Source organism: Leptodactylus fuscus, chromosome 5 (genome assembly GCF_031893055.1).
Source record: "Leptodactylus fuscus isolate aLepFus1 chromosome 5, aLepFus1.hap2, whole genome shotgun sequence".
Taxonomy (NCBI): Eukaryota; Metazoa; Chordata; class Amphibia; order Anura; family Leptodactylidae; genus Leptodactylus; species Leptodactylus fuscus.
In genome coordinates, this window is record NC_134269.1 from 98,073,415 (window position 1) to 98,096,569 (window position 23,155).

The following is a 23,155-nucleotide window of genomic DNA, read 5'->3' on the forward strand; positions in this document are numbered from 1 at the left end:
CTGTTGCTATAAGCAAGTGGGGGTAGACAAAACTACATAGTACCAACTAGCCAGTAATAGGTAGAAAACAGATGGCCAATAACAGTTACATGAAGTAGGAATGGTCCTGGATAAGAACAACAATATATAATAATGTATGGTGCAAGATGCACCTAACCATTGGTGCTCCCACACAGTATAATGCCCCTTCAGGGTAAACTCATGTGCCTGAACTTTTTTTGTAGCTGACTTCACTGTAAAAAATCTGCCTCCCATTGATTTCATTGGAATGCAGATGTTTCTCTACTCTGCTGGCTTAAAAAATCATATGTGGGTATAAACTGCTGTTTGGGCACACAACCAGTCTAGAAAGGAATGAGCACTATTTTGGTTTTGGAGCTCAGATTTGTTTTTGGACACCATGACACTTTTGCAGAGTTCCTGAAATGCCAGTAAAGTGGAATCACCTGACACGTGACCCCCCATTCTGGAAACTATACCTCGGAAGGAATTTATCCAGGGGTACAGTGAACATTTTTAACCCTCAAGTGTTTCTATAATTTATTTTCATGAAATAAATACACAGATGATGGTGATAGGAGAAAATAACATTTTTTCCAGAGCTATGTCAGTTCAGTGCGTAATATGTTGTGCTCGGCTTGTATTGGTGACAAATGCTCCAAAAGCTGTTTGCCCGGGATACCTGCTTAAGGGTGCTTTCACACAGAGTTAACACTCTGCTCATTCTGACAAGCGCGTATCACATTGAAAGCAATAGGTAAAAAAGCCTCCCATTGACTTAAATGGGTAGCGCACGTAAGACCGCACCCATTGAAGTCAATGGGATTGTTTTACACAACTCACTCTGAACTTGTTTACGTGTCAGAATGAGCGGAGCGTTAACTCCGTGTGAAAGCACCCTAACAGTTTTGAAGTGTGTGTCTCTGCTGACACAAAATATTGGGCACCGACATGGTGTATCTATGGAAAAATTGCAATATTCATTTTCAGCTGCACATTCATTTCAGGAAATTTAATTAAGGCAGCACTCAAGGGTTGAAAAATGCTTCTTAACCCCACTTGATAAATCCCTACAGGGGTGTAGTTTACAAACTGGGGTCACATATCTGTGGATTCCACTGTACTAGCAATTCAGTGGCTCTGCAAAAGTGGCATGATGTAAAAAACAAACTGTGCTTCAAAAAACAAAAAAAGCGCTCCTTCTCTTCTTTGCCCAAATAGCAGTTATACCCACATATGGCATTGTTATTTATGTCATCCTAGGTACAGCAGTGTCATACTTGTGGGTATAAACTGTTGTTTGGTCGCACAGGAGGGTGCAGATATGAAGGACCAGTATGTGCTTTGGGAGGGCAGATTTAGATTCTTGTTTTTTGGACGCCATGTCATGTCAGAGACCCTAAAATTGTCCCTACAAAAAAAAGGTTCACTTATTGGGGAATTCCAGTTTATTGGCACCTTCAGGGTTCTGCAAAAACAGCATGATGTCCAGAATGCCCCTCTATATCTATACTCCAAAAGTTAAAAAGCGCAGTGCTCATTCCCTTTTGAGTACTATTGTGTCCCTAAGCAGCAATTTACACCCATTTATACAACTTTTTTGTACCTGGGATAGCCCACTTAATAGTTTTAGGAGTGTGTGCTTCTGATGACACAAAGTGGGCACAACATATTGGACACTGAAATGTAATATTTTTATAAACATTTCAAATTTCACTTTGTTCATTAATTTTTGGGAAGCACTCTTGGACTCAAAATGATAATATCCCTTGAGAATTTCCTTGAAGGGTGTAGTTTCTAAAATGGAGTCATTTGGGAAGGTGGGGGGGGGGTTATAAGTATTTTAGGTGTAATCAACTTTTATTAAATTTTTTGTCAAAAACAAAACAAGAATATCACACAAAGAAAAAGGGCCAAGCGCCCAAGGTCCCGCTTGGCAGCCACGCAGGGCCAGAAATAGGGAAAGTACCAGGGGGAAGGCCCCCTCACTACAAAAACAGATATTGGGAACCAAAATAACAGTTTAACAGAAGCAGGGTAACAACCCCTGGCGAACCGGAGGGGGGAGACAGACAACAAAGACCAGACATAAGAAACAGGGAGGAAAGGACACAACTGACAGGAGACAAGGGGGAGAGGAAAGAGATCACTGAGGAGGCAAGACAAAAAAGGATACGCTCTGGCCTTCCCAGGGCTCAACTAAAAAGGGATGCAAACTCCGAGGTCTCTTGAAACACCACCCACGGCCGCCAGAGGGTTTCGAACTTAGAGGAGTCAGGAGAGTCCATCGCAACCAAATATTCCATTCTACGGATAAAGAGAAATTCCTGGAGCCATTCCATAAGGGAGGGAGGGACAGGACTGCGCCAGTGGCGTGGGATGACCGTCCTGGCGGCGGTTATAAGTATTTTAGGGGCTCTGCAGATATAATATGCCCCTGAAAACTATTCCAGCAAAATCTACCTTTCAAAAGCCAAATAGCCCTCTTTCCATTCTGAGCCCCGCCATGTACCCATACAGTGGTTTACAACCACATATGGGGTATTCCTGTGTTCAGGAGCAATTGTTTAAGGGGGCGTTCACACTACGTCTGTGTCCGACAGGTAGTGTCCGCTCAAAATCTGGCACGGACACAGACGGTAGTGTGAACGATCCCTAACAAACTGTGAGGTGCTTTTTCTTCTCCTTTATCCATTTGTGGAAATGAAAAATTTGGGGCTACATTGATAGTTTATTGGAAAAAAAAAAGTAATTTTTCATTTTCACATCCCAATGTTAATAAAATCTGTGAAACAAAATGCTCACTATACCCCTTGATATGTTTTGTGATGGGTCTAGTTTCCAAAACAGAGTCAATTTGGGGGGTTTCCATTGTATTGGTACACTAGAGGCTCTGCAAATGCGACATGACTTCTGAAAACTATTCCAGCAACATCTTATTTTCAAATGCCAAGTGTCGCTCCTAACCTTCCATGTGCTGCCGTGTGCCCAAACATCAGTTAACACCCACACATGGGGTAATTCTGTGCTCGGGAGAAATTGCATAACAAACAACGAGATGCATTTTCTCCTATAACCCTTTGTGAATGTGTTACTTTTAGGGCTAAGTGAATGTATTATTGAAAATAAATGTGTAAATCTCACCTGCATGTTGTTTTAATTCCTGTGAAATGCTAAAATGGACAACAAACTTCGGAATTCTGTTTTGAATTATTTTAGGGGTGCAGTTTTGAAAACGGGTTAGTTTGGGGGTGGGTTCTAATATATAGGCCTTTATAATCCCCTTCAGAACTGAAGTGGTCTCTAAGAAATTAGTTTGGGAAATTTTCTTTTAAATCTGGAAAATCACTGTTACACTTGTAAGCTTCGTAATGTCCAAAATAAATTAAAGGACGATTAAAAGATTATGGCAATATAAAGCAGAAATATGGTAGATAATATATATTAATGTATTTGGGTGGTGTGACTGATAAGCAGAGCATTTCACATTTTGAAAATTGCAATTTTTTTTTTTTAATTTCCTATTTTTTGTTTAAATAAATACAAAAATACTTATCAATGTTTACCACTAACATGAAGTACAATGTGTCACGAAAAAACTGTATCAAAATCACTTGTGTAAATTATAGTATCTCAAAGTTATTGTCATATAAAGTAGCACATCAGTTTTGAAAAATGAGGCCATGTCCTCAACGCACTTTTTGGGCTGTGTCATTAAGGAGTTAAAACTCAAGATATCACTAATAAAAAATGTTAACATATTAAAAATGGTTGTTTTTTTTTTAAATGACAGGTACAGACACGTGATTACATCACACAAGTTTCTTAGCCAAGGCTCGTTGGTCTAGGGGTATGATTCTCGCTTTGGGTGCGAGAGGTCCCGGGTTCAAATCCCGGACGAGCCCTATTTTTCGTTTGTCTACTGCTTCACACGGAATGGTGAACATAACCAGCCCCATGTTATTGCTAGTTGGACTCCTACTAATCTGCAACTTATTCACTTTAGATAGGTTGTTTGGTTGGACAACCCCCTTTAAAAGACAATTGTCCACATCCTCAACAACTTTCATTACTCCACATAACCACTATTAGGCTAAGGCCCCATGGGCCGTATCCCCAGCACAAAAGCGCTGTGGGAAGAACTGCTGCGTGAACGCATTGCGGCTCTTTCCGCAGCGCTTTTAAGAGAAAGTTCACAGAGTTTTCCTCTGCGGACTTTCCCCTAACATTATATCTACGGAAAAGTCAGCAGCGTTTCCGTATATAATTGACATGCTGCGATTTGCAAAGTCGTGCAGCGTGTCCGCACTGCGATCTTTTCCGCAAAGTGGGGATGGGATTCTCATGAATCCCATCCACTTTGCCTGCACTGTACAACGCCGCAATTTTTCCCGCAGCGTTCGTGGCATTTACGTCCCATGGGGCCCCGGCCTCAGTCTCCTTAACATTTTTACTAGTTCTGCCCATCCCCTGAACAGATTTTGATCACTGCAAGTACTCAGTCTGGTCTCCACAATATGTGCCCTGTACCACACCCTTTGCTGTCTTACATTACTCCCTGTAGTTGATAGTTGTAATGCATACAGAAAATTTCAGTGCTGCAGAGTGAAGATAGGAAATCTGAGCCCCTCCTGTAATTTCTGCCTATTAGACAATGGTTAATAGACTCCATCATGAAGCATTGATACTTTGCATACTGGTTCAAGGGCGTTAAATTGATAGTCCAGTAGGAGCTGTTTACTTTTTTTCACTAGGAAGAGATTTGAATTGTGTCCTTGGCTTTTTTTTCCCCACATCTGATACTTCAATAATTATAAGTAGTCAAAACATTTTCTGTATGTTTAGTTGAAATTCTTGTTGCAGTATTGGGCTCAGGATGTTCACTATTACAAATCTCCCATTGATTTCAATGTGTAGCGCGCGTAAGCCGGCACCCCCATTGAAGTCAATGGGATCTGTTTTGAAGCGGCTCACTCTGACGCGTTACTCTGTGGGAACGGAGCCTAAGGGCTCGTTCATATCTGCGCCCTGGTCTCCATTTCGGAGGTTTCCTGCCCGAAACTGGACAGGAGGTGGAAACCTGCTGTCATTTTACAAACCCATTCATTTTAATGGGTTTGGAAAGAGTCCAGCCGTGAGCGTTTTGTGCTCTCTGTTACAAAACTGTTTTTTTTTTAACCGGACACAAAGTCAGACATGCAGGACTTTGTGTCCGGTTAAAAAAAAACAATTTCGCCTCAGAGAGCACAACACGCTCACGGCTAGACAGGGTCTGCCAGGTTTCCGTCTTCTGTCGGCAGAAGACAGAAACCTGAAAATGTAGATGGGGTGCTGGTGTGAACCCAGCGTAAACTGTAATACTGAGTCTGGAGTCACTGGAGGCAACAAAAGTATTTTTCCTATTACCACCCTTGGCATTAACTCCACTTTCCTGTATTAACTTTCCTTTTGTCAGCATTTTGGAATTGTGGGGTACGGAAGGACTTTTTCTGTTTGTTTCCTTTTGTTCAGATAGAACCTGTTCCTTACCAGTAGCCTTTGCAAGAATCTTGTTAAAGAGGACCTTTCACCATTTTGCCCACAGGCAGTTCTATATACTGCCGGAAAGCTGACAGTGCGCTGAGTTCAGCGCACTGTCGGCTTTCCCGATCTGGGCCCGGTGTGAAGAGCTTACGGTCCGGTACTGTAGCTCTTCTATGGTCAGAAGGGCGTTTCTGACACTCAGTCAGAGACGTCCTTCTTCACAGCACAGCCAATCGCGCTGTGCTGCGAGAGCCAGGAGTAACTCCCCCCTCCCTCCCTGATAATGCTTGTCTATGGACGAGTACTGCGAGCAGATGGAGGGGGGCGTTCCTCCCGGCTCTCACAGCACAGCGCGATTGGCTGTGCTGTGAAGAAGGACGTCTCTGACTGAGTGGCAGAAACGCCCTTCTGACCATAGAAGAGCTACGGTACCGGGACCGTAAGCTCTTCACACCGGGCCCAGATTGGGAAAGCCGACAGTGCGCTGAATTCAGCGCACTGTCAGCTTTCCAGCAGTATATAGAACTGCCTGTGGGCAAAATGGTGAAAGGTCCTCTCTAAGCTCCAGTCAAAAGAAATAATTGCGAATAAAATGGCACAAAGATTAGTATTTTTAGACTTGGTTCACACAAATTTTTTTGAAATCAATAGGAGCTGGTCATTTTCTTTTTTCGCTTGCGGAAAAAAGAAGCGCCATGCTCTTTCTTCAGGCGGATTCACCTTGCAACACCTCCCGACTAGGCCCATTCATTTGGTCCTAATCCGGAGCAGAATGCCGCAAATGGATGCCGGTGCTAGCTGTTTTTTGTATACTACTTTTTTTCTTTTTTAAAGTCCTCCTAGGAGGACTTTAAAAAAGAAAAAAATTGTATACCAAAAGCTAAAAAAATAAATAAATACAAAATTCCCTGCATGGCGAACAGTGTTAATAAATAATAATAATTATATATAGAAGGTAATAATAAGTTATTGATTTTGGAAAATGAAATTGTGCAAACAAGATACGGCTGTGAGTGGAAGGGGTTAAAGAGGCAGTCTCTCCTGAAGAAACTTCACTGATCACTCCTGGTCTTGCTTCTCTAACCCCTTAGTCAGTCAGCAGGCAGGGCAAGGATCCACAGGGACATGGCAACAAAACATAACATACCAGCCACTGACATGAGTGGCCAACCATATAATCCATGGGGGAGTCAGCCAGTCATTGAAGTGAATGGAAGAGGGTATGATACAGAGAACCACAGAGGTGCTTGGTAATAAGGAAGCCACATCATTTACCTAAATGACCCAGGCCAGAGCCTCGCCATAACCAGCTATGAGAAGCAGAGACAACAATTATAAGGTTATGGCGAGCCCCTTCATCTAGCCTCTGAGGTATAAAGTAGACTTCTTCACGTTCCTGTTGTTACATCAAAACCGATTCCAGTCACAAGACGTCCTGCACTGACATAACACAATGCTATCTATCCTATAGGAGTTCCCAGCACTATAATGTGGGCGAGGCCACTGTGTACATTACTTCCTCCACTGTTCACAATCTCCCGCCAAGCTAGTACGCGCTCGGTCCCCACCCGCGGCCACTCCATCAGTGCGCGCTCCCGTGTGGACGTGGCGCTCTCCCACCAACCAGCGAATATGACCCGCCCACCTCAAGCTATTGACCAGTGAGAGAGCGCAATCCGGGCAACGTTGGCGCAGGAAGCCACGCCCACAAGTGTAAGCAGCTGCTTCCGGTGTCGGCGTGTGAGGGCAGGACGGGCGGAGCGGTGGAAGACGGTTCAGGTAACGGGACGGGGTAGGGGATGCTCTGGCTTCAGGTCTTGTTAGCGCGCCGTGGGTGGCTGTAGTGATAACTGTAGTCTGCTGTACATAGTTCAGTATATATGGAGCTGTCTCTATAGTTATGATGTGAGGGAGCCTCTGTTAGCCGGCGCTGTCTTGCATTGCTGCTGATTGATGACTTCTTGTATGTTATGGGTTGGGTATTGGTAGGCAGCCATAAAGGTAAATGGTATAGAGCTATCACCTGGAGGCAGAGGCATAATAGTTACTTTTATTACACCTGAGCCATTTCTTTCTGACCATAGTTGTATCTGAGAGAAGCGTTCATTGCGCTTCACAGGTTCTTATCTCTTCCACTACATACACATACTACTATATCTCTTAGGAATTTGGACAGATGTTGGCACCACTGGGTGTAATCCTCGTTCTATGTGGGTATATTATACATGTTATAGGGACCTTTCTGAGTTGATCCAAAGGTTTATAATGATTGCCCAATTTGGAGTTGGGAAGGAATTTTTGGGGACCTGGATGATGGAGAGCCGGACCACTAAACCTGCAGTTACACATGGGGGAAAGTCCGCTGTGCATGACTTTTCTCTCCGCTAATTTCCAGTGGTTTCAGTGACAGAGTCTCCAATGGAGAGTCCAGCACAGATGTAAACCCAGCGTCACTGGCCAATTTGGCAGCAGCCTCATGGTTTTTGTTTGTTTGTTTGTTTTTAGTGCATTCAACTGGATTAATGCTGTAGGGTTATTGGTTGGACTTGATGGACATGTTTTCATCCATCCTCATCTACAATGTTAAAGTACTAAGGAAAAAGTGGCATCACATAGATAATCATCTGATGTTCTAACCCAAGCAAGTCACACATTACCTTATGAAATAAAACCACGTATTATTTTAAGGGTATGTTCACACGGCGGAAAAGGTGATGGAAACCTTTTCCGTGCGGCTAGCCGCAACAGGATGCAGCATCAGCATTCCGTCGCGCTATCCCGATCCTGTTTTGGCCTGAATGGGCCTAAACCAGAGCATGTCTTGTGCTGACTCAGCCGCAGCAAGATAGGTCATGTCGCTTCTTTTTTCCGCTACTAGCTAACGGGGAAAAAAAAAGTGAGTGGCTCCTATTGAAGTCATCTGCCATTTTTGCAGGTGGATTCTGCGTCAAAATCCACCTGCAAAAAACTCTGTGTAAACATATCCTAAAAGGCCTGTTGACCTGTATGCAGTGGTCCACAGGAGCCTTTTGACTCTACCTCTTCAGACCCATGTAATAGAAGCCTATATATACAGTTAGGGCCAGAAATATTTGGACAGTGACACAATTTTCGCGAGTTGGGCTCTGCATGCCACCACATTGGTTTTGAAATGAAACCTCTACAACAGAATTCAAGTGCAGATTGTAACGTTTAATTTGAAGGGTTGAACAAAAATATCTGATAGAAAATGTAGGAATTGTACACATTTCTTTACAAACACTCCACATTTTAGGAGCTCAAAAGTAATTGGACAAATAAACATAACCCAAACAAAATATTTTTATTTTCAATATTTTGTTGCGAATCCTTTGGAGGCAATCACTGCCTTAAGTCTGGAACCTATGGACATCACCAAACGCTGGGTTTCCTCCTTCTTAATGCTTTGCCAGGCCTTTACCGCCGCAGCCTTCAGGTCTTGCTTGTTTGTGGGTCTTTCTGCCTTAAGGGTGCATTCACACTGAGTAAACGCTAGCTTATTTTGAAGAGTAAAATTACACTTGTAAATTTTGCTATCCCATTGACTTCAATGACATTTTACAGGCGTATTTTTTACAGGCGTATTTTTTACAGGCGTATTTTTTACAGGCGTATTTTTACACTTGTAAAAAAATATCATTGAAGTCAATGGGATAGCAAAATTTACAAGTGTAATTTTACTCTACAAAATAAGCTAGCGTTTACTCAGTGTGAATGCACCCTTAGTCTGGATTTGAGCAAGTGAAATGCATGCTCAATTGGGTTAAGATCTGGTGATTGACTTGGCCATTGCAGAATGTTCCACTTTTTTGCACTCATGAACTCCTGGGTAGCTTTGGCTGTATGCTTGGGGTCATTGTCCATCTGTACTATGAAGCACCGTCCGATCAACTTGGCAGCATTTGGCTGAATCTGGGCTGAAAGTATATCCCGGTACACTTCAGAATTCATCCGGCTACTCTTGTCTGCTGTTATGTCATCAATAAACACAAGTGACCCAGTGCCATTGAAAGCCATGCATGCTCATGCCATCACGTTGCCTCCACCATGTTTTACAGAGGATGTGGTGTGCCTTGGATCATGTGCTGTTCCCTTTCTTCTCCAAACTTTTTTCTTCCCATCATTCTGGTACAGGTTGATCTTTGTCTCATCTGTCCATAGAATACTTTTCCAGAACTGAGCTGGCTTCTTGAGGTGTTTTTCAGCAAATTTAACTCTGGCCTGTCTATTTTTGGAATTGATGAATGGTTTGCATCTAGATGTGAACCCTTTGTATTTACTTTCATGGAGTCTTCTCTTTACTGTTGACTTAAAGACAGATGCACCTACTTCACTGAGAGTGTTCTGGACTTCAGTTGATGTTGTGAACGGGTTCTTCTTGACCAAAGAAAGTATGCGGCAATCATCCACCACTGTTGTCATCCGTGGACGCCCAGGCCTTTTTGAGTTCCTAAGCTCACCAGTCAATTCCTCTTTTCTTAGAATGTACCCGACTGTTGATTTTGCTACTCCAAGCATGTCTGCTATCTCTCTGATGGATTTTTTCTTTTTTTTCAGCCTCAGGATGTTCTGCTTCACCTCAATTGAGAGTTCCTTTGACCGCATGTTGTCTGGTCACAGCAACAGCTTCCAAATGCAAAACCACACACCTGGAATAAACCCCAGACCTTTTAACTACTTCATTGATTACAGGTTTACGAGGGAGACGCCTTCAGAGTTAATTGCAGCCCTTAGAGTCCATTGTCCAATTACTTTTGGTCCCTTGAAAAAGAGGAGGCTATGTATTACAGAGCTATGATTCCTAAACCCTTTCTCCGATTTGGATCTGGAAACTCTCATATTGCAGCTGGGAGTGTGCACTTTCAGCCCATATTATATATATAATTGTATTTCTGAACATGTTTTAGTAAACAGCTAAAATAACAAAACTTGTGTCACTGTCCAAATATTTCTGGCCCTAACTGTATATATATATATATATATATATATATATATATATATATATGGAACACAACTTTCATGTAGTCTGAAGGGTTGCTCTACTGTGTCACCTAAAGGTGCTGCAAGATGCTCTAAATGTTATGCAGGAAAGCAGTAATCTCTTTGGCATTACATACACATACTGTACATACTTCCTGGGATATGTCAGTAAATGGGGAATATCCTTTTAATGCTAGCTGGGTGCCCTGAGTCGTTATTAGAGACTGGAGATTAGATGGTGTAATATTGTGACCCTTAGATGCTGGATATGAGGGAGTCTATGCCTTGGAGAAGGAAAGTCTACTTAGACCTTTGCTTCCATGTGAAAACAATTTTATCCAGGTCTTCATCCTATATGTTGTTATGTCTGGGTTCCTGCTCTGAAGGCATTTAGAGCATCAGCTACTTGTCTAAAATAGCAAATTTTACCGTGGCAAATCACATCTTTGGGCCTGTAGAGTCTGAAATGATTTCATAAAAATGTCAGATATCCTGTAGAAAGCTGAGATCTAATATGAATGAATTTCCTGACCTTCAGTTGATGCAGTGAGAACCATATAGTGATACTGTACAACAGTCCAACAATGACAAATAATCTTTCCAGTGAAGCAGTCAAGAATTAGAACTTCATGTTGCATTGACTTGTTTGTTCCATAGGTCACTGAAGGAAGCGATGGCAAAGATTTACCTCCTCTTGTGCCTTGGCCTTTGGGCATTTTGTGTTCTTTCCAAACCTACTGAAAAGAAAGATCGTGTTCACCATGACCCTCAACTGAGTGATAAGATGCATGATGATGCACAGAACTTTGACTACGACCATGATGCTTTTCTTGGAGCAGAAGAAGCCAAAACATTTGACCAACTGACACCAGAGGAAAGCAAGGAAAGACTGGGGTATGGCCACTGACTTCAGGGCTGCCTCCTGGTTGTGGTTTTCTTATTTCTTTTTTATCACTTTTCAGTCTGTCTGTATACACTTACTGTAAAATACACAGCACACCCTCAAACTTATGGCTAGGTTTTTACTGGCCTAAAGCAATTATTACTTAAAGAGACTGTCTGGCCCCAAATCCTCTGGATAAAGCATCAATATGTGCTCCTTGGGAGTGCTATTTCTGAACCCAGATCATCTGTTTCAGCAGCCTAGAGAGAAGTTAGAGCAGTGGATGGGAAGTGCATGCAGCCGCTCCTATTCATGTAATAGAAGTAGCACAGTACACTTGTGTTGCAGTCTATGGAACTTCTAATATAATAGTTAAATTAGTTTACAAAAATGTTTTACAAAAAAAACCCCTGAAAATTCAAATCACCCAGTTTCCCTACATTTAACTCTTTCCTAACATCCGCCGTATTACTAGTACGGCGGGTGTTGGGTGTTTAACGATGGTGGCTGCTTGGGGGCCAGACGGCCGCCATAGCCACCGGGTGTATGCTGTTTTTTACAGCAGACACGTAGTGCCCTCACCGATCATGGGCATTAACCCCTAAGGTGTCTCGGTCAAAGCTGACTGAGGCGCCATTTTACTAGTGGCGTGTCGGTGCTGACGTTTTCCCGGGGATCACCAGCAGCCGGAGCAAGATCTGTGGCCAGCGTCCCATTGTCCTGACAACCAGGAGTCTTGTGAAGGCTCCCAGGCTTGTCATTTAATATGTTCTATAACTATGTAGCCTGCAATAGAAATGCTGGTTTTATGCAATGCATTATCATTGTAATGCATTGCATTAGTGATCAGACCCTCTGGGATTCAAGACCCATAGGAGGTCAAATAAATACAAACGGAAAAAAAAAATATATGTTTAAAAAAAATGTAAAAAGTTCAAATCACCCCTTTTCCTAGAACACATATAAAAGTACTTAAATACTGTGAAACACATACACATTAGGCATCCCTCTGTCCAAAAACGCCCGGTCTACAAATCTATTAAAAATATTTTTTCTGTATCGTATCCGCCAACCGGGAAAAAAAATCAAAAGTTCCAAACTGCTGTTTTTTCACTGTTTTGCCTCTGATAAAAATTTGAATAAAAAGTGATTAAAGCAATAACAATTTCCCAAAATGGTGTAACTAAAAAGTACACCTGGTCCCTCAAAAAAGACGCCCTATACATCTGTGTACATGGAAGTATAAAAAAAAGTATACGGGTGTCAGAATATGGCGACTTTTAGAAGAAAAAAAAATTGGGGGCATATTTGGATTTTTTAAGGGGTTAAAATGTAAATAAAACCATATAAATTTGGTATCCTCGGAATCGTACCGAAACATAGAATACAGGTGACATGTCATTTTGGCTGCAGATTAAACGCTGTAAAAACGAAGCCTGTAAGAAACTTGCAGAAATGCACTTTTTCTTCAAATCCACCCCATTCAGAATTTTTTTCCAGATTCCCAGTACATTGTACAGATTAATTAATGGTGGCATCATGAAGAAAAATTTGTTACACAAATATTGTCAAAAACAGTCTTTCTCATCTGATTTATAAATTGTCTTTATACTTATTTTGTTAGTCTTACAAACCTTGACCTATTTACAAAGCTTTCAGGTGGTTTGCAACATTTTTATGCATTTTCTCTAACAAATAACTTAATCTATGAGTTATATAGTAGGCGTCAGTTATCCACTATTAGGCTAAGGCCCCACGAGACATCCTGCAGCAAAAAAGCGCTGCGGGAAAAACCGCAGCGGCAACACATCGCGATTCTTCCCGCAGAGCTTTAGACAGAAAGTTCGCAGAGTTTTCCTCTGCAGGCTTTCTGTTACAATTATACCTATGGGGAAACTGCTGACCTTTCCGTAGGTATAATTGATACGTTGCGATTTCCAAAATTGCACCAGTTTTGGAAATCATGGCGTGTCCGCACTGCGGTTTTTACTGCAAAGTGGGCATGGGATTCACTAGAATTCCATCCAACCTTTGTACTTCCTGTAAAACGCCTCAATTTTTCCCGTGGCGTTTCCACCATGTGTGAATCGCGACATCTCCGTACCATGGGGCCTTAAAGGGGTTTTTTGATTTCAGAGTATTGATGGTCTTTACTTAAGATAGGCCATCAATATTAGATATGTGGGGTCTGACTAAGCACCATCAGCTGGATTAAACCCTGTTTGCTTAATTCTACTTTTAAGGCTTCAGTAAATTATATTTTGGCCGATGTATAGTACAGAAATGCTTATTAACTTTATTATTAATGATCTGGCTACTGATTTATTTATTAAGAGTTCTGACTAATCAGATTTTATTATTACGTGTTAAAAGGTTATTTCGGCAGTAAACTATTGATGACTTTTCTTAGGATAGCAAATCCTAAATCCAGACTCCTTAAATTCCTGTCAGTAAGGTGTCTAAATTAGCCACAGTATTGTTCTGTATATAGTATAGTGTCTGGGAAAGATCTTGCAAGCTCTTTCCTCTTGATTTAAATGGGACTTCTGATCTATTTTGATGGTCTCTACTAAGGATAGGTCATCAGTAGTATAATACTGAGATACTCTTTAACTTTGCTAGTTTAGTACAAGTCAGATATTAACTTTAATATAAGAGCAAATATTTTCTTTACATAGACTAAAATTTAGTCAAAAAGCACTCTATGCTCCATGCGTAACTATATGAATACATATGGATCACCTGTAACTAAATTGACTTTTGCGGTGTTCTCCAGTGTTTCATATAGTCACTTATGTAGTCGCCCTTCCTTACTATTCTATCTATAGCACCATACTCATTGCCTTCTAACATCTTCTTTGTTTTCTTATTGGGCACTATCTGGGCCCCACAGAAAGATTGTGGGTAAGATAGATGCAGACAAGGATGGTCTTGTAACAGTCGAGGAGCTAAGGGATTGGATAAAATATGCACAGAAGAGGTGGATTTATGAGGACGTAGAACGACAGTGGAAGGGTCATGATCTAAATGGTGACAACCTGGTCTCCTGGGAAGAATATAAAAATGCCACCTATGGTTACATACTCGGTAGGTGCTTGTCTTTGTTGCATCACCTTTATTCGTGCCATTTTGTCTTTGTAGAATCATTGTAAGTAAAATAGACTTGGATAAGGATGGGTTTGTGACGGAGGGGGAGCTCACAGCATGGATCAAGAAAGCTCAAAGGAGATATGTGTACGACAACGTGGAGCGGCAATGGCAGGAGTTTGACATGAACCAGGATGGATTCATATCATGGGAAGAGTACAGAAATGTCACCTATGGCACTTACCTGGGTAAGGGAGAAGGGATGTGATATTTAGGTATTAGATGGGTACAGTGCCTGGGCTGACCAAAAAAAAAGTCCTCATGTAAAACTGTTCTGTTTTAGTTGAAACAGTTGACTTGTAATAATAATTATGCATGAGAGAAAAACATAACGTATGCTTGCTGTACAATATTTCTAAATGCTCTGTCATGAATGTAACCAAGTAAAATTAAGCACATTACACAAAAATGCTAAATATACATATAATTATGTACTACAAAGTTAAAAAAAAATGTTTGATATATTTAAAGAGGATCTTTTCATGGTTTGGGGCACAGGCAGTTCTATATACTGCTGGAAAGCTGACATTGCGTTGAGTTCAGCGCACTGTCGACTTTCACGATCTGTGCATTTGGGCATTTCCAATAGCGTTGTACTGTGTGAGTGGGGAGGAACGCCCCTCCCCTCCTGATAATACTCGTCTATGGACGAGCACTGTGAGTAGAGGGAGGGGGCGTTCCTCCCCGCTCACACTGTACAGCGTGATAGGTACTGCTGCGCAGAAGGATGTACCTGACAGACTGTCAGAAACGCCCTTCTGACTGTGAAGAGCTAGGGTACCGGGACCGATAGCTCTTCACCCGGGGCACAGATCGGGAAAGCTGACAGTGCGCTGAATTCAGCGCACTGTCGGCTTTCCAACAGTATATAGAGCTGCCTGTGCCCCGGACCATGAAAGGTCCTCTTTTTAAAAATAAATAAATGAATGAAAGTAACCACTCAGTTGCTGTGGTTGCATTTGTCAGTGGTGGAGTTGGAGTGGTTAAATGCCTGTTTTCACAATCATTTCTGATCATGCTCAGTGGTGCACACCAAGACTTGCATGTTCAGGTTAAAAAGGTTATTCTAAGTAGAGCACTTATCTTATACCCTCAGGATAGGCCTCAGTAGCAGGACTCATCATTGTTTAGAAAGGGAGTCCTGAGCTACACCATTTCTTCCCACTGCACTACCAGCGTAAGTTGTTTAGAGGATACCTGAGTTTTTATAAATTTAAATATCTGTAGGGTCTTGCTGGGCATTCTGTTCTGACTATATAAATCTTCATACATTGTGTCCTATCAGATTTTCTGCTGTTAAAGTCCCCATTATGGCTGCAACAAATTTTATATTTGTCTCTGAGGCTGTGGGTGTGTACACTAAGGAGCGGTCTGCCCTCTTACCCCATCCTTTCTAACTACTACTAGTTTGTTTACATGTAATTCTGCTAGAATTAACTGTACAAATAAATAGCTGGGAAAAGCCAAAGTGAGCATAATATAGGAGATCCAGGGGCACTGGACTGCAAATATAGGGCAACTAAATGCAGCTAAGAAAAAAAATCCCTGACTCAGGAATAGAGCAATCTATAAGCACAGTCAGGAAAGCTAGTTGCTGTCTGAGGAACATCCCATCAGCAATAACACAAACAGCTAGAAGTAGATAAAAGTACATAGTTCATTGTAAGCTGTGAGATGTGCAGAATGTTAAGTCTAGAGCAAAGCGATTTGCAGACATGCTCTTCTCTATTCACTGTGTGAAGAGATTAGTCCCTCCTCCTTTCACTCACTGTGAGTTGTCTATGTATCTATGGATGCTGACAGTATACTTGATGCTCAGCACATGGCTTTTGGGTTTCAACTGTATTATAAAGCCCTGGGACCCCGAAGTTGGAACTCCCACGGCTTAACCTCTCTATCCCCTGTGTTGCGCTCTCTCTGCAGCAATCTGCTCTTTCATGGCTGCCTTTCCCTATTATCCATGGGGGGGCTATGTATAATGTAGTACAATACTAAACTCCTATGGCTAGGTTCACATATTTGCCGGACTCCACTGCAGAAACTGCCGAGAATCAGCGGAGAGAGAAGTCCTGTGTGAAGGACGTTTCTCTCCGTCTGTTTCAATATAAAGACACCCTGCAGACCAATTATAGTCTATAGCAGGGGTAGGGAACCTTTGGCTCTCCAGCTGCTGTGAAACTACAACTCCCATCATGCTCCATTCACTTCCATGGGAGTTCCAAGAACAGCAGAGCCAGTATGCATGCTGGGAGTTGTAGTTTTGCCGTACGTTCCCTACCCCTGGTCTATAGGTTTCACAGGTAACTGCTGTTTTAGTGGTCCGGCTCATTAAATGAGTTAATACATTTTAGTCAATAACATATAGTCACCCCAAAATGATGGAGTTTGTCTTGCATAAAACAATCCCTTGTGTATATACATCAATAGAAGAATTTAAAAAGTTATGGTTTTCATAATTTGACAATGCCAAAAAATATTGTCTCATGAAAGCCAAAACTGACTTCATACATTTACCAAACGGGTTCATTGGCTGATCGTGTATCTGCCTGGGCCACCAGACCATAATGGAAAGATCCACTCTTTTATAGTAGCTTGTAGAGAGAGAGTATGCTATTTATATGCCCTAACAGGACGTATTAACTGATTATATTCCTGTGAGTCAACCTCTTTAATAATTTGACTATTTTAATGTTGCAATCTGAAGTGGTTTAAAATGACAGTGGAATATACATATTTATTGATGAGTGAAAATAAACCAGGAAAAGGGCTCTTTGCCTGTGGCCAAACTTTTTTGCAAGCTCCCATGCCAAACGTTCTTTTAGAAATCTGGTAGACAAACCTGTAGTACCCAATTTTATATCTCAGTCAATTTAAAGCTGGCTGGTTATCCTTAACTTCTTCTTTGACCTTCCATAGCACCAGAGGTAAGTAAGAGGACCAGGGTATTACAGAATCAGGGCAATGAAGGCTGTCTTGGTAAGTAAAAAATGCAAAAAAATTCAGCACAATGAAACCTTTATATTAAAGATAAAATATAACTTTTAATAAGGGTCCATAAAAAAGAAAGAATCACCAGTTACAAAAAATGTAAAAAGAGCGAGAGAAAAAACTCACATAATGATGCGTGTGGTTTGTGTGGAGCACCGATGTGGAGGGAGCCTACACGTTTCGAGGCGTGTGCCAATTATCTCATGGCAAACTTAAGTATTTCGGGTGTGTTTCTTTTCATAGTTGTACTGTTTTCTGTCTAAGGGGGGAGTTCACACAACCGTTGCTTATGTCCGTTGATGTCTTCCATCTTAGGATGACAGCAATGGACATTAAACTGTCACAGAATGGCCACAGACTGATTCTGTGTCTGTTCCTATTAATACTAATGTAAACAACATGCAAGAACAGTTTCCATCATGTTTGTTTACCTTTGTAATGGAAGATAAAGTCCTGCATACAGACCTTATCTTTACAAAAGTAAACAATCATGGTCATGTTGTTTACATTAGTGTCAATGGGAACAGACACAGAACTGGTCTGTGACTGCAACTGACATTAGCAACGGTAGTACTTCTCTCAGTACTTGCCGATTGTAAAATATATAGTGTGTGTATAAATAAATAAAATGTATATCAATTTGTAAACTTGTCTTGGGCTCAGTCTGTTCGGCCAGTAATTGCGGCTTTGCTCTTCCCCTCCCAGATGATCCAGATCCTGACAACAGTTTTAACTATAAACAGATGATGGTTCGAGATGAGCGGCGCTTTAAAATGGCTGATAAGGATGGTGATCTTATCGCTACAAAAGAGGAGTTCACAGCATTCTTGCACCCTGAAGAGTATGACTACATGAAAGATATAGTTGTGTTGGTCAGTACTAGTAGGCTGTTTTATAGAATTAGCAATGTTACTGCATGTATGGAAGATTGTAAACTTAAAGGGATGTCCCTTCTAAACACCACTTCTCAGAATAAAGTAGGTAAATTGTTATGGATTCACTTTAATTAACCTTCTGCAGGTGTTAGAGAGTCTGTCAGCAGTGAATTGGTAATTAACCTAATCACAGTACCTTGTGATGTTTCCAAGTATGCCTTATCAATTTTTTTTTTTTGTCTAAATTACTATTTAATACATATGCAAATGAGGGGCAACATGCTTCGTCTGGGAATTTATTGCTAAGTTCAAAGCCCAGACAAATTTTATGCCATGATCCAAGCATTTTTCCCTTTTGTATGCATATGAATAAAACTGTGATTTTACATGAAAATGGGGCTCCATAGCTGAATAACAGAGGCATATTTGTAAACCGTAGAATCACCTTTACAAGATTCTGTGATTAGGTTTATAATCCACTTACTTCTGGCAGACTCCATTTAACACCTGATTGGCCAATGTAGTCTTTAAAGAGGTCTGTTCGAACTTGTATTGTCATGGACATCCATTTCACCGGCTTTCATTTCTGGGTTACTGGAAAAGCTGGAGTCTGGACCTACAGTGGTCAGGATTCAACTACACATACAAATCACAATGTTTAGCAGTTATTGTTGGAAAATTGTGGGGTTATGTTTTGTCTTTTTACTTCCAAAATGCCCTATATGTGGGCTTCAGCTTTTATTTTGACTCTCATCCTCATTCTGTGTAGTGGATAGATGGTTAAATATGTAATGGCTTAAAATTGTTAATCTAAATATTGTAATTTCCCAGTCTCTCATTTGTTGTTGTTGTAGAAAACCATAAAACGTCATATTGTGTCTTTTTCCATAACATTGTTTCACTTCAATATCCTACAGGAGACTATGGAAGATATTGACAAAAATGGAGATGGGGTGATTGACTTGGATGAATACATAGGTGAGCAGTCCAGCCTATTAATTGCATGATGTGATTCGTATCCATAGAAGAATACTAGTCTAGGAGGTTGTTATTCACTTTCTGTAAATTTTAGGTGATATGTACAGTCATGATGGTGATGCTGATGAGCCGGAATGGGTGAAGACTGAGAGAGAACAGTTTGTTGAGTTCAGAGATAAGAATCATGATGGCAAAATGGATAAAGAGGAAACTAAAGACTGGATTCTACCATCTGACTATGACCATGCTGAAGCTGAAGCTCGCCACCTTGTTTATGAATCTGATCAGAATAAGGTAACATTGTTTTCCAGTGCACATTGAGGGACCTGCAACATGTCAGAAAACTGACTTTATATTTTCAAAATATCTCATACTAAACTATGGAGTACTCAAGTGTATATTTTATATATATTTTGTTAACATGTCCTCGACTGTGGCAGTCTCTATGTATTTTATTCCTGATTTGCTGGAAATTGGTTGCTCTGGGCAATATTAAAATCTTTCATTAGATATTATGATATTCAGGCTATCTGCGCAGGTTTCTCTTGTATGCAAATTTTTAAATCAGGATGTAGTAGAGGCTGGTGGAAAACGTGCTGATCTGTCTGTATAAAAACTGCTACATCAAAATAATGTTCCATATATAAGGCATTGCAATTTTGCTGTTCACTTACAGTTTATAATTGTCCATATGGATCATACAATGTATTATTTTCATTACATTGGCGATAGCGGCTTGGTACTTACACAAACATTTATTTACCTTACAGGATGGAAAACTGACTCAAGAAGAGATTGTGGATAAATATGATTTATTCGTGGGTAGCCAGGCTACAGATTTTGGAGAGGCACTAGTCAGACATGATGAATTCTAAAGATAAGAATGACTCATCCATCTCTCCAAAGATCGGGGAACCTCGCCCTTTTGCAGGGCTTCAGTGAGTGGAGAGAACGTAACTCAGAACAAAAGTAATTTATTGTAACTGATTTTCTGAAACACAAGAGAGAAGAGGACACGTGCAGACAAAACTCTGATTTGTCTTCAAAGGCCACGTAGACATTACTCTCTAAATCCTGCCTCATAATGATGACAACACTATTTTTTTTTATTTCTTTTTTTCTTTACTTCCTGGAATTAATATGCAGTGTTTAAAGCACACACATTTCAGTATTGTTTTCTGTCCCATGTTATACTCCTCATCTAAATTCATGGAAATCTATTTGTTCTATTCCTGTTGTGTCCTTGTTGTTATGGCACTTTTATCTTTTGTTAAAAAAAAAATTGCAAAATACTTAATAACAAATTGATACAGGATTATCCTAGTTGTCATGGACCAGTTAAAATTTCAGATTTAGAGTAAGAGGTCTGTTTCTGTTACTGTCCAAGTAAAAGTACAAAGCCTAGAGCCTTATATATATGAATTAGTATCGTATGTTTGCTCAGAGTGTTATGTGAGTTTTTAGTCCTTTTCACAGAGGTCACGTTGCTGCCTATTTTCACTTTATACATTTTATGTTACTGAATGGCCTGTAAGTTTACAACTCCAGAATTAGCTCAGTATTGGCCCTTAAATCATTTCACGTGTATATTTTTATTTTGAAGAGCATTAGGTTATTGTAGCTAGACTATTAAGCAGTATGTACAGTCATCCATACATGATGATGCAGGGAATTTTACATCATATGATTTTTTTTAATTTTTTTTTTTTTGTATCCATATTTTTGTAAAACTTATGCAAAATAGATTAACCCCAATGATCCATAGGTTATTTTAGAGGGCTATTTATGTACCTTTTACTGTCAACTATTTTGCTATAATCATAAATGGATTAGATAAAGTGGAAAACAGGATTTGATGTTATTAGCAAAATGTTCCCATAAACTCCGTCGCCCACCAATCAATGTCATTATGGTTTTATTAAGATTTTGCGCTAGTCCATTTGTTTGCTAATACACATATTTTACTCACAGATGACTTGTAAGTTGATGAAAAACAGTTTTGAGATTACTTTTTTTTTTTTTTTTTTTTTTTTTTTTTTTTTTAAGGAATGCTGCCTATTAAGGCTAGAATTACAGATGCCGTTTTCAATGTAATTTTTTTGAGCCCAAAGTGGATCCATTAGTAAAGAAACGTCTTTCCTTTCTGACTTTCCCATTCCTTTGTATCCATTCTTTGTTTTAACTACAAGAACTGCATGTGTAATTCCAGCCTAAATATATTAATGGGAATAACTTCTGTATTTGTCTACATTGAACCCTGATGCTTATACTGTCCCCCTCCAACACTGACTCACTTTGATTGTGCATTGTTGCTGCCTAACACTTTTTACACCAATGTTTGTCTAGCTACAGTATTTTCATGGGCGCTACAACAATTTTACACCTGGAGTTCTACCCATGACATGCCATTAAAAGAAATTTTAAATAGTTGTTGTTGTTATTATTTATGGATTAACTGTTCATTTGAGATTTTAACCCCTTCCCGACATGCGCCGTAATAGTACGCCGCGTGTCGGGTCTGTAACTATGGCGACCGCCCGGGAGCCGGGCAGCCGTCATAGCCGCCGGGTGTCTACTGCTTTAAGCAGTAGACAACCGGCTCTAATGCCGCCGATCGGTCCCCGGACCGATCGGAGGCATTAACCCCTCCGGCGCTGCTGTCAAAGGCGCCGCCGGCAGGGATCGCCGGCTCCTGGAGCATGCTCCAGGGCCGACCCCCCGTTGCCATGACAGCCGGGAGCCTTGTTAAAGGCTCCCAGCCGGTCTGCAAATTCTCTCTTTTGCAGGCTGGTGTATACAGCCTGCAAAAGAGATGATGATTTTTTGCAATGCATTGCAATGCATTAGCATTGTAATGCATTGCATTAGTGATCAGACCCCCTGGGGTTCAACACCCCTAGGGGGTCTAATAAATGCAAAAAATAAAATAAAAAAGTAAAAAAAAATATAAAAAAATATAAAAAGTATTAAAAGTTCAAATCACCCCCCTTTCCCTAGAACAAATATAAAAGTAGTTAAAAACTGTGAAACATATACATGTTAGGTATCCCCACGTCCGAAATCGCCCGCTCTACAAATCTATACAAATATTTTTCCTGTTCGGTAAACGCCGTAGTGGGAAAAATAGTCAAAAGTGCCAAACCGCCGTTTTTTCACTGTTTTAATTCTGATAAAAATTTGAATAAAAAGTGATCAAAGCAATAACATTTCCCGAAAATGGTAGAACTAAAAAGTACACCCGGCCCCGCAAAAAAAGACGCCCTATACATCCCCGTACACGCACGTATAAAAAAGTTACGGCCGTTGGAATATGGCGACTTTTAGAAAAAAAAAAATTTAACACCATTTTGGAATTTTTTTTTAGGGGTCAAAATGTAAATAAAACCATATAAATTTGGTATCCCTGGAACCGTACCGAAACACAGAATATAGGGGACATGTCATTTTGGCTGCACAGTGAACGCCGTAAAACCAAAGCCCGTAAGAAAGTCGCAGAAATGCATTTTTTCTTCAAATCCACCCCATTCTGAATTTTTTTCCTGCTTCCCAGTACATTATATAGAATAATTAATAGTGGCATCATGAAGAAAAAATTGTCCCGCAAAAATTAAGACCTCATATGACTCTGGGAGCGGAGAAATAAAAAAGTTATGGGGTTTAGAAGGAGATGAGTCAAAAACGAAAATCAAAAAATGCCATCGGCGGGAAGGGGTTAAAGGGTCAATCCCAGCTTGAAAAGTGATGACAAACTGCTAGGATATGA

General features: G+C 40.6%; 1 protein-coding gene and 1 non-coding gene across 3 annotated transcripts; both read left to right on the plus strand.

Annotated features, from left to right (window-relative positions):
- Nucleotides 1-3,833: 3,833 nt before the first annotated feature.
- Nucleotides 3,834-3,905, plus strand: TRNAP-UGG (transfer RNA proline (anticodon UGG)). Its single transcript has one exon. It is a non-coding gene; the product is annotated as a tRNA-Pro (tRNA).
- A 3,318-nt stretch (nt 3,906-7,223) lies between these two features.
- CALU (calumenin) lies at nt 7,224-21,808 on the plus strand. 2 transcript variants are annotated; one of them, XM_075273854.1, is made up of 7 exons: nt 7,224-7,302; nt 11,179-11,415; nt 14,298-14,491; nt 18,245-18,411; nt 19,332-19,392; nt 19,487-19,686; nt 20,163-21,808. In XM_075273854.1, the coding sequence occupies exons 2-7, from the start codon at nt 11,195-11,197 to the stop codon at nt 20,265-20,267; spliced, it is 948 nt and encodes a 315-aa protein (XP_075129955.1). In that variant the 5' UTR covers nt 7,224-7,302; nt 11,179-11,194; the 3' UTR covers nt 20,268-21,808. The 2 variants fall into 2 exon arrangements, with proteins under 2 accessions (XP_075129955.1, XP_075129956.1); XM_075273855.1 differs by lacking the exon at nt 14,298-14,491 and adding an exon at nt 14,546-14,739.
- The last annotated feature ends 1,347 nt before the right edge of the window (nt 21,809-23,155 follow it).

Bases quoted from the DNA above. Each gene is read 5' to 3' on its own strand.
- CALU (XM_075273854.1), top strand. From the start codon at position 11,195: ATGGCAAAGATTTACCTCCTCTTGTGCCTTGGCCTTTGGGCATTTTGT. The intron at 18,412-19,331 runs GTCAGTACTAGT...AATATCCTACAG, and splicing joins TGAAAGATATAGTTGTGTTG to GAGACTATGGAAGATATTGA. The intron at 19,687-20,162 runs GTAACATTGTTT...TTTACCTTACAG, and splicing joins ATGAATCTGATCAGAATAAG to GATGGAAAACTGACTCAAGA.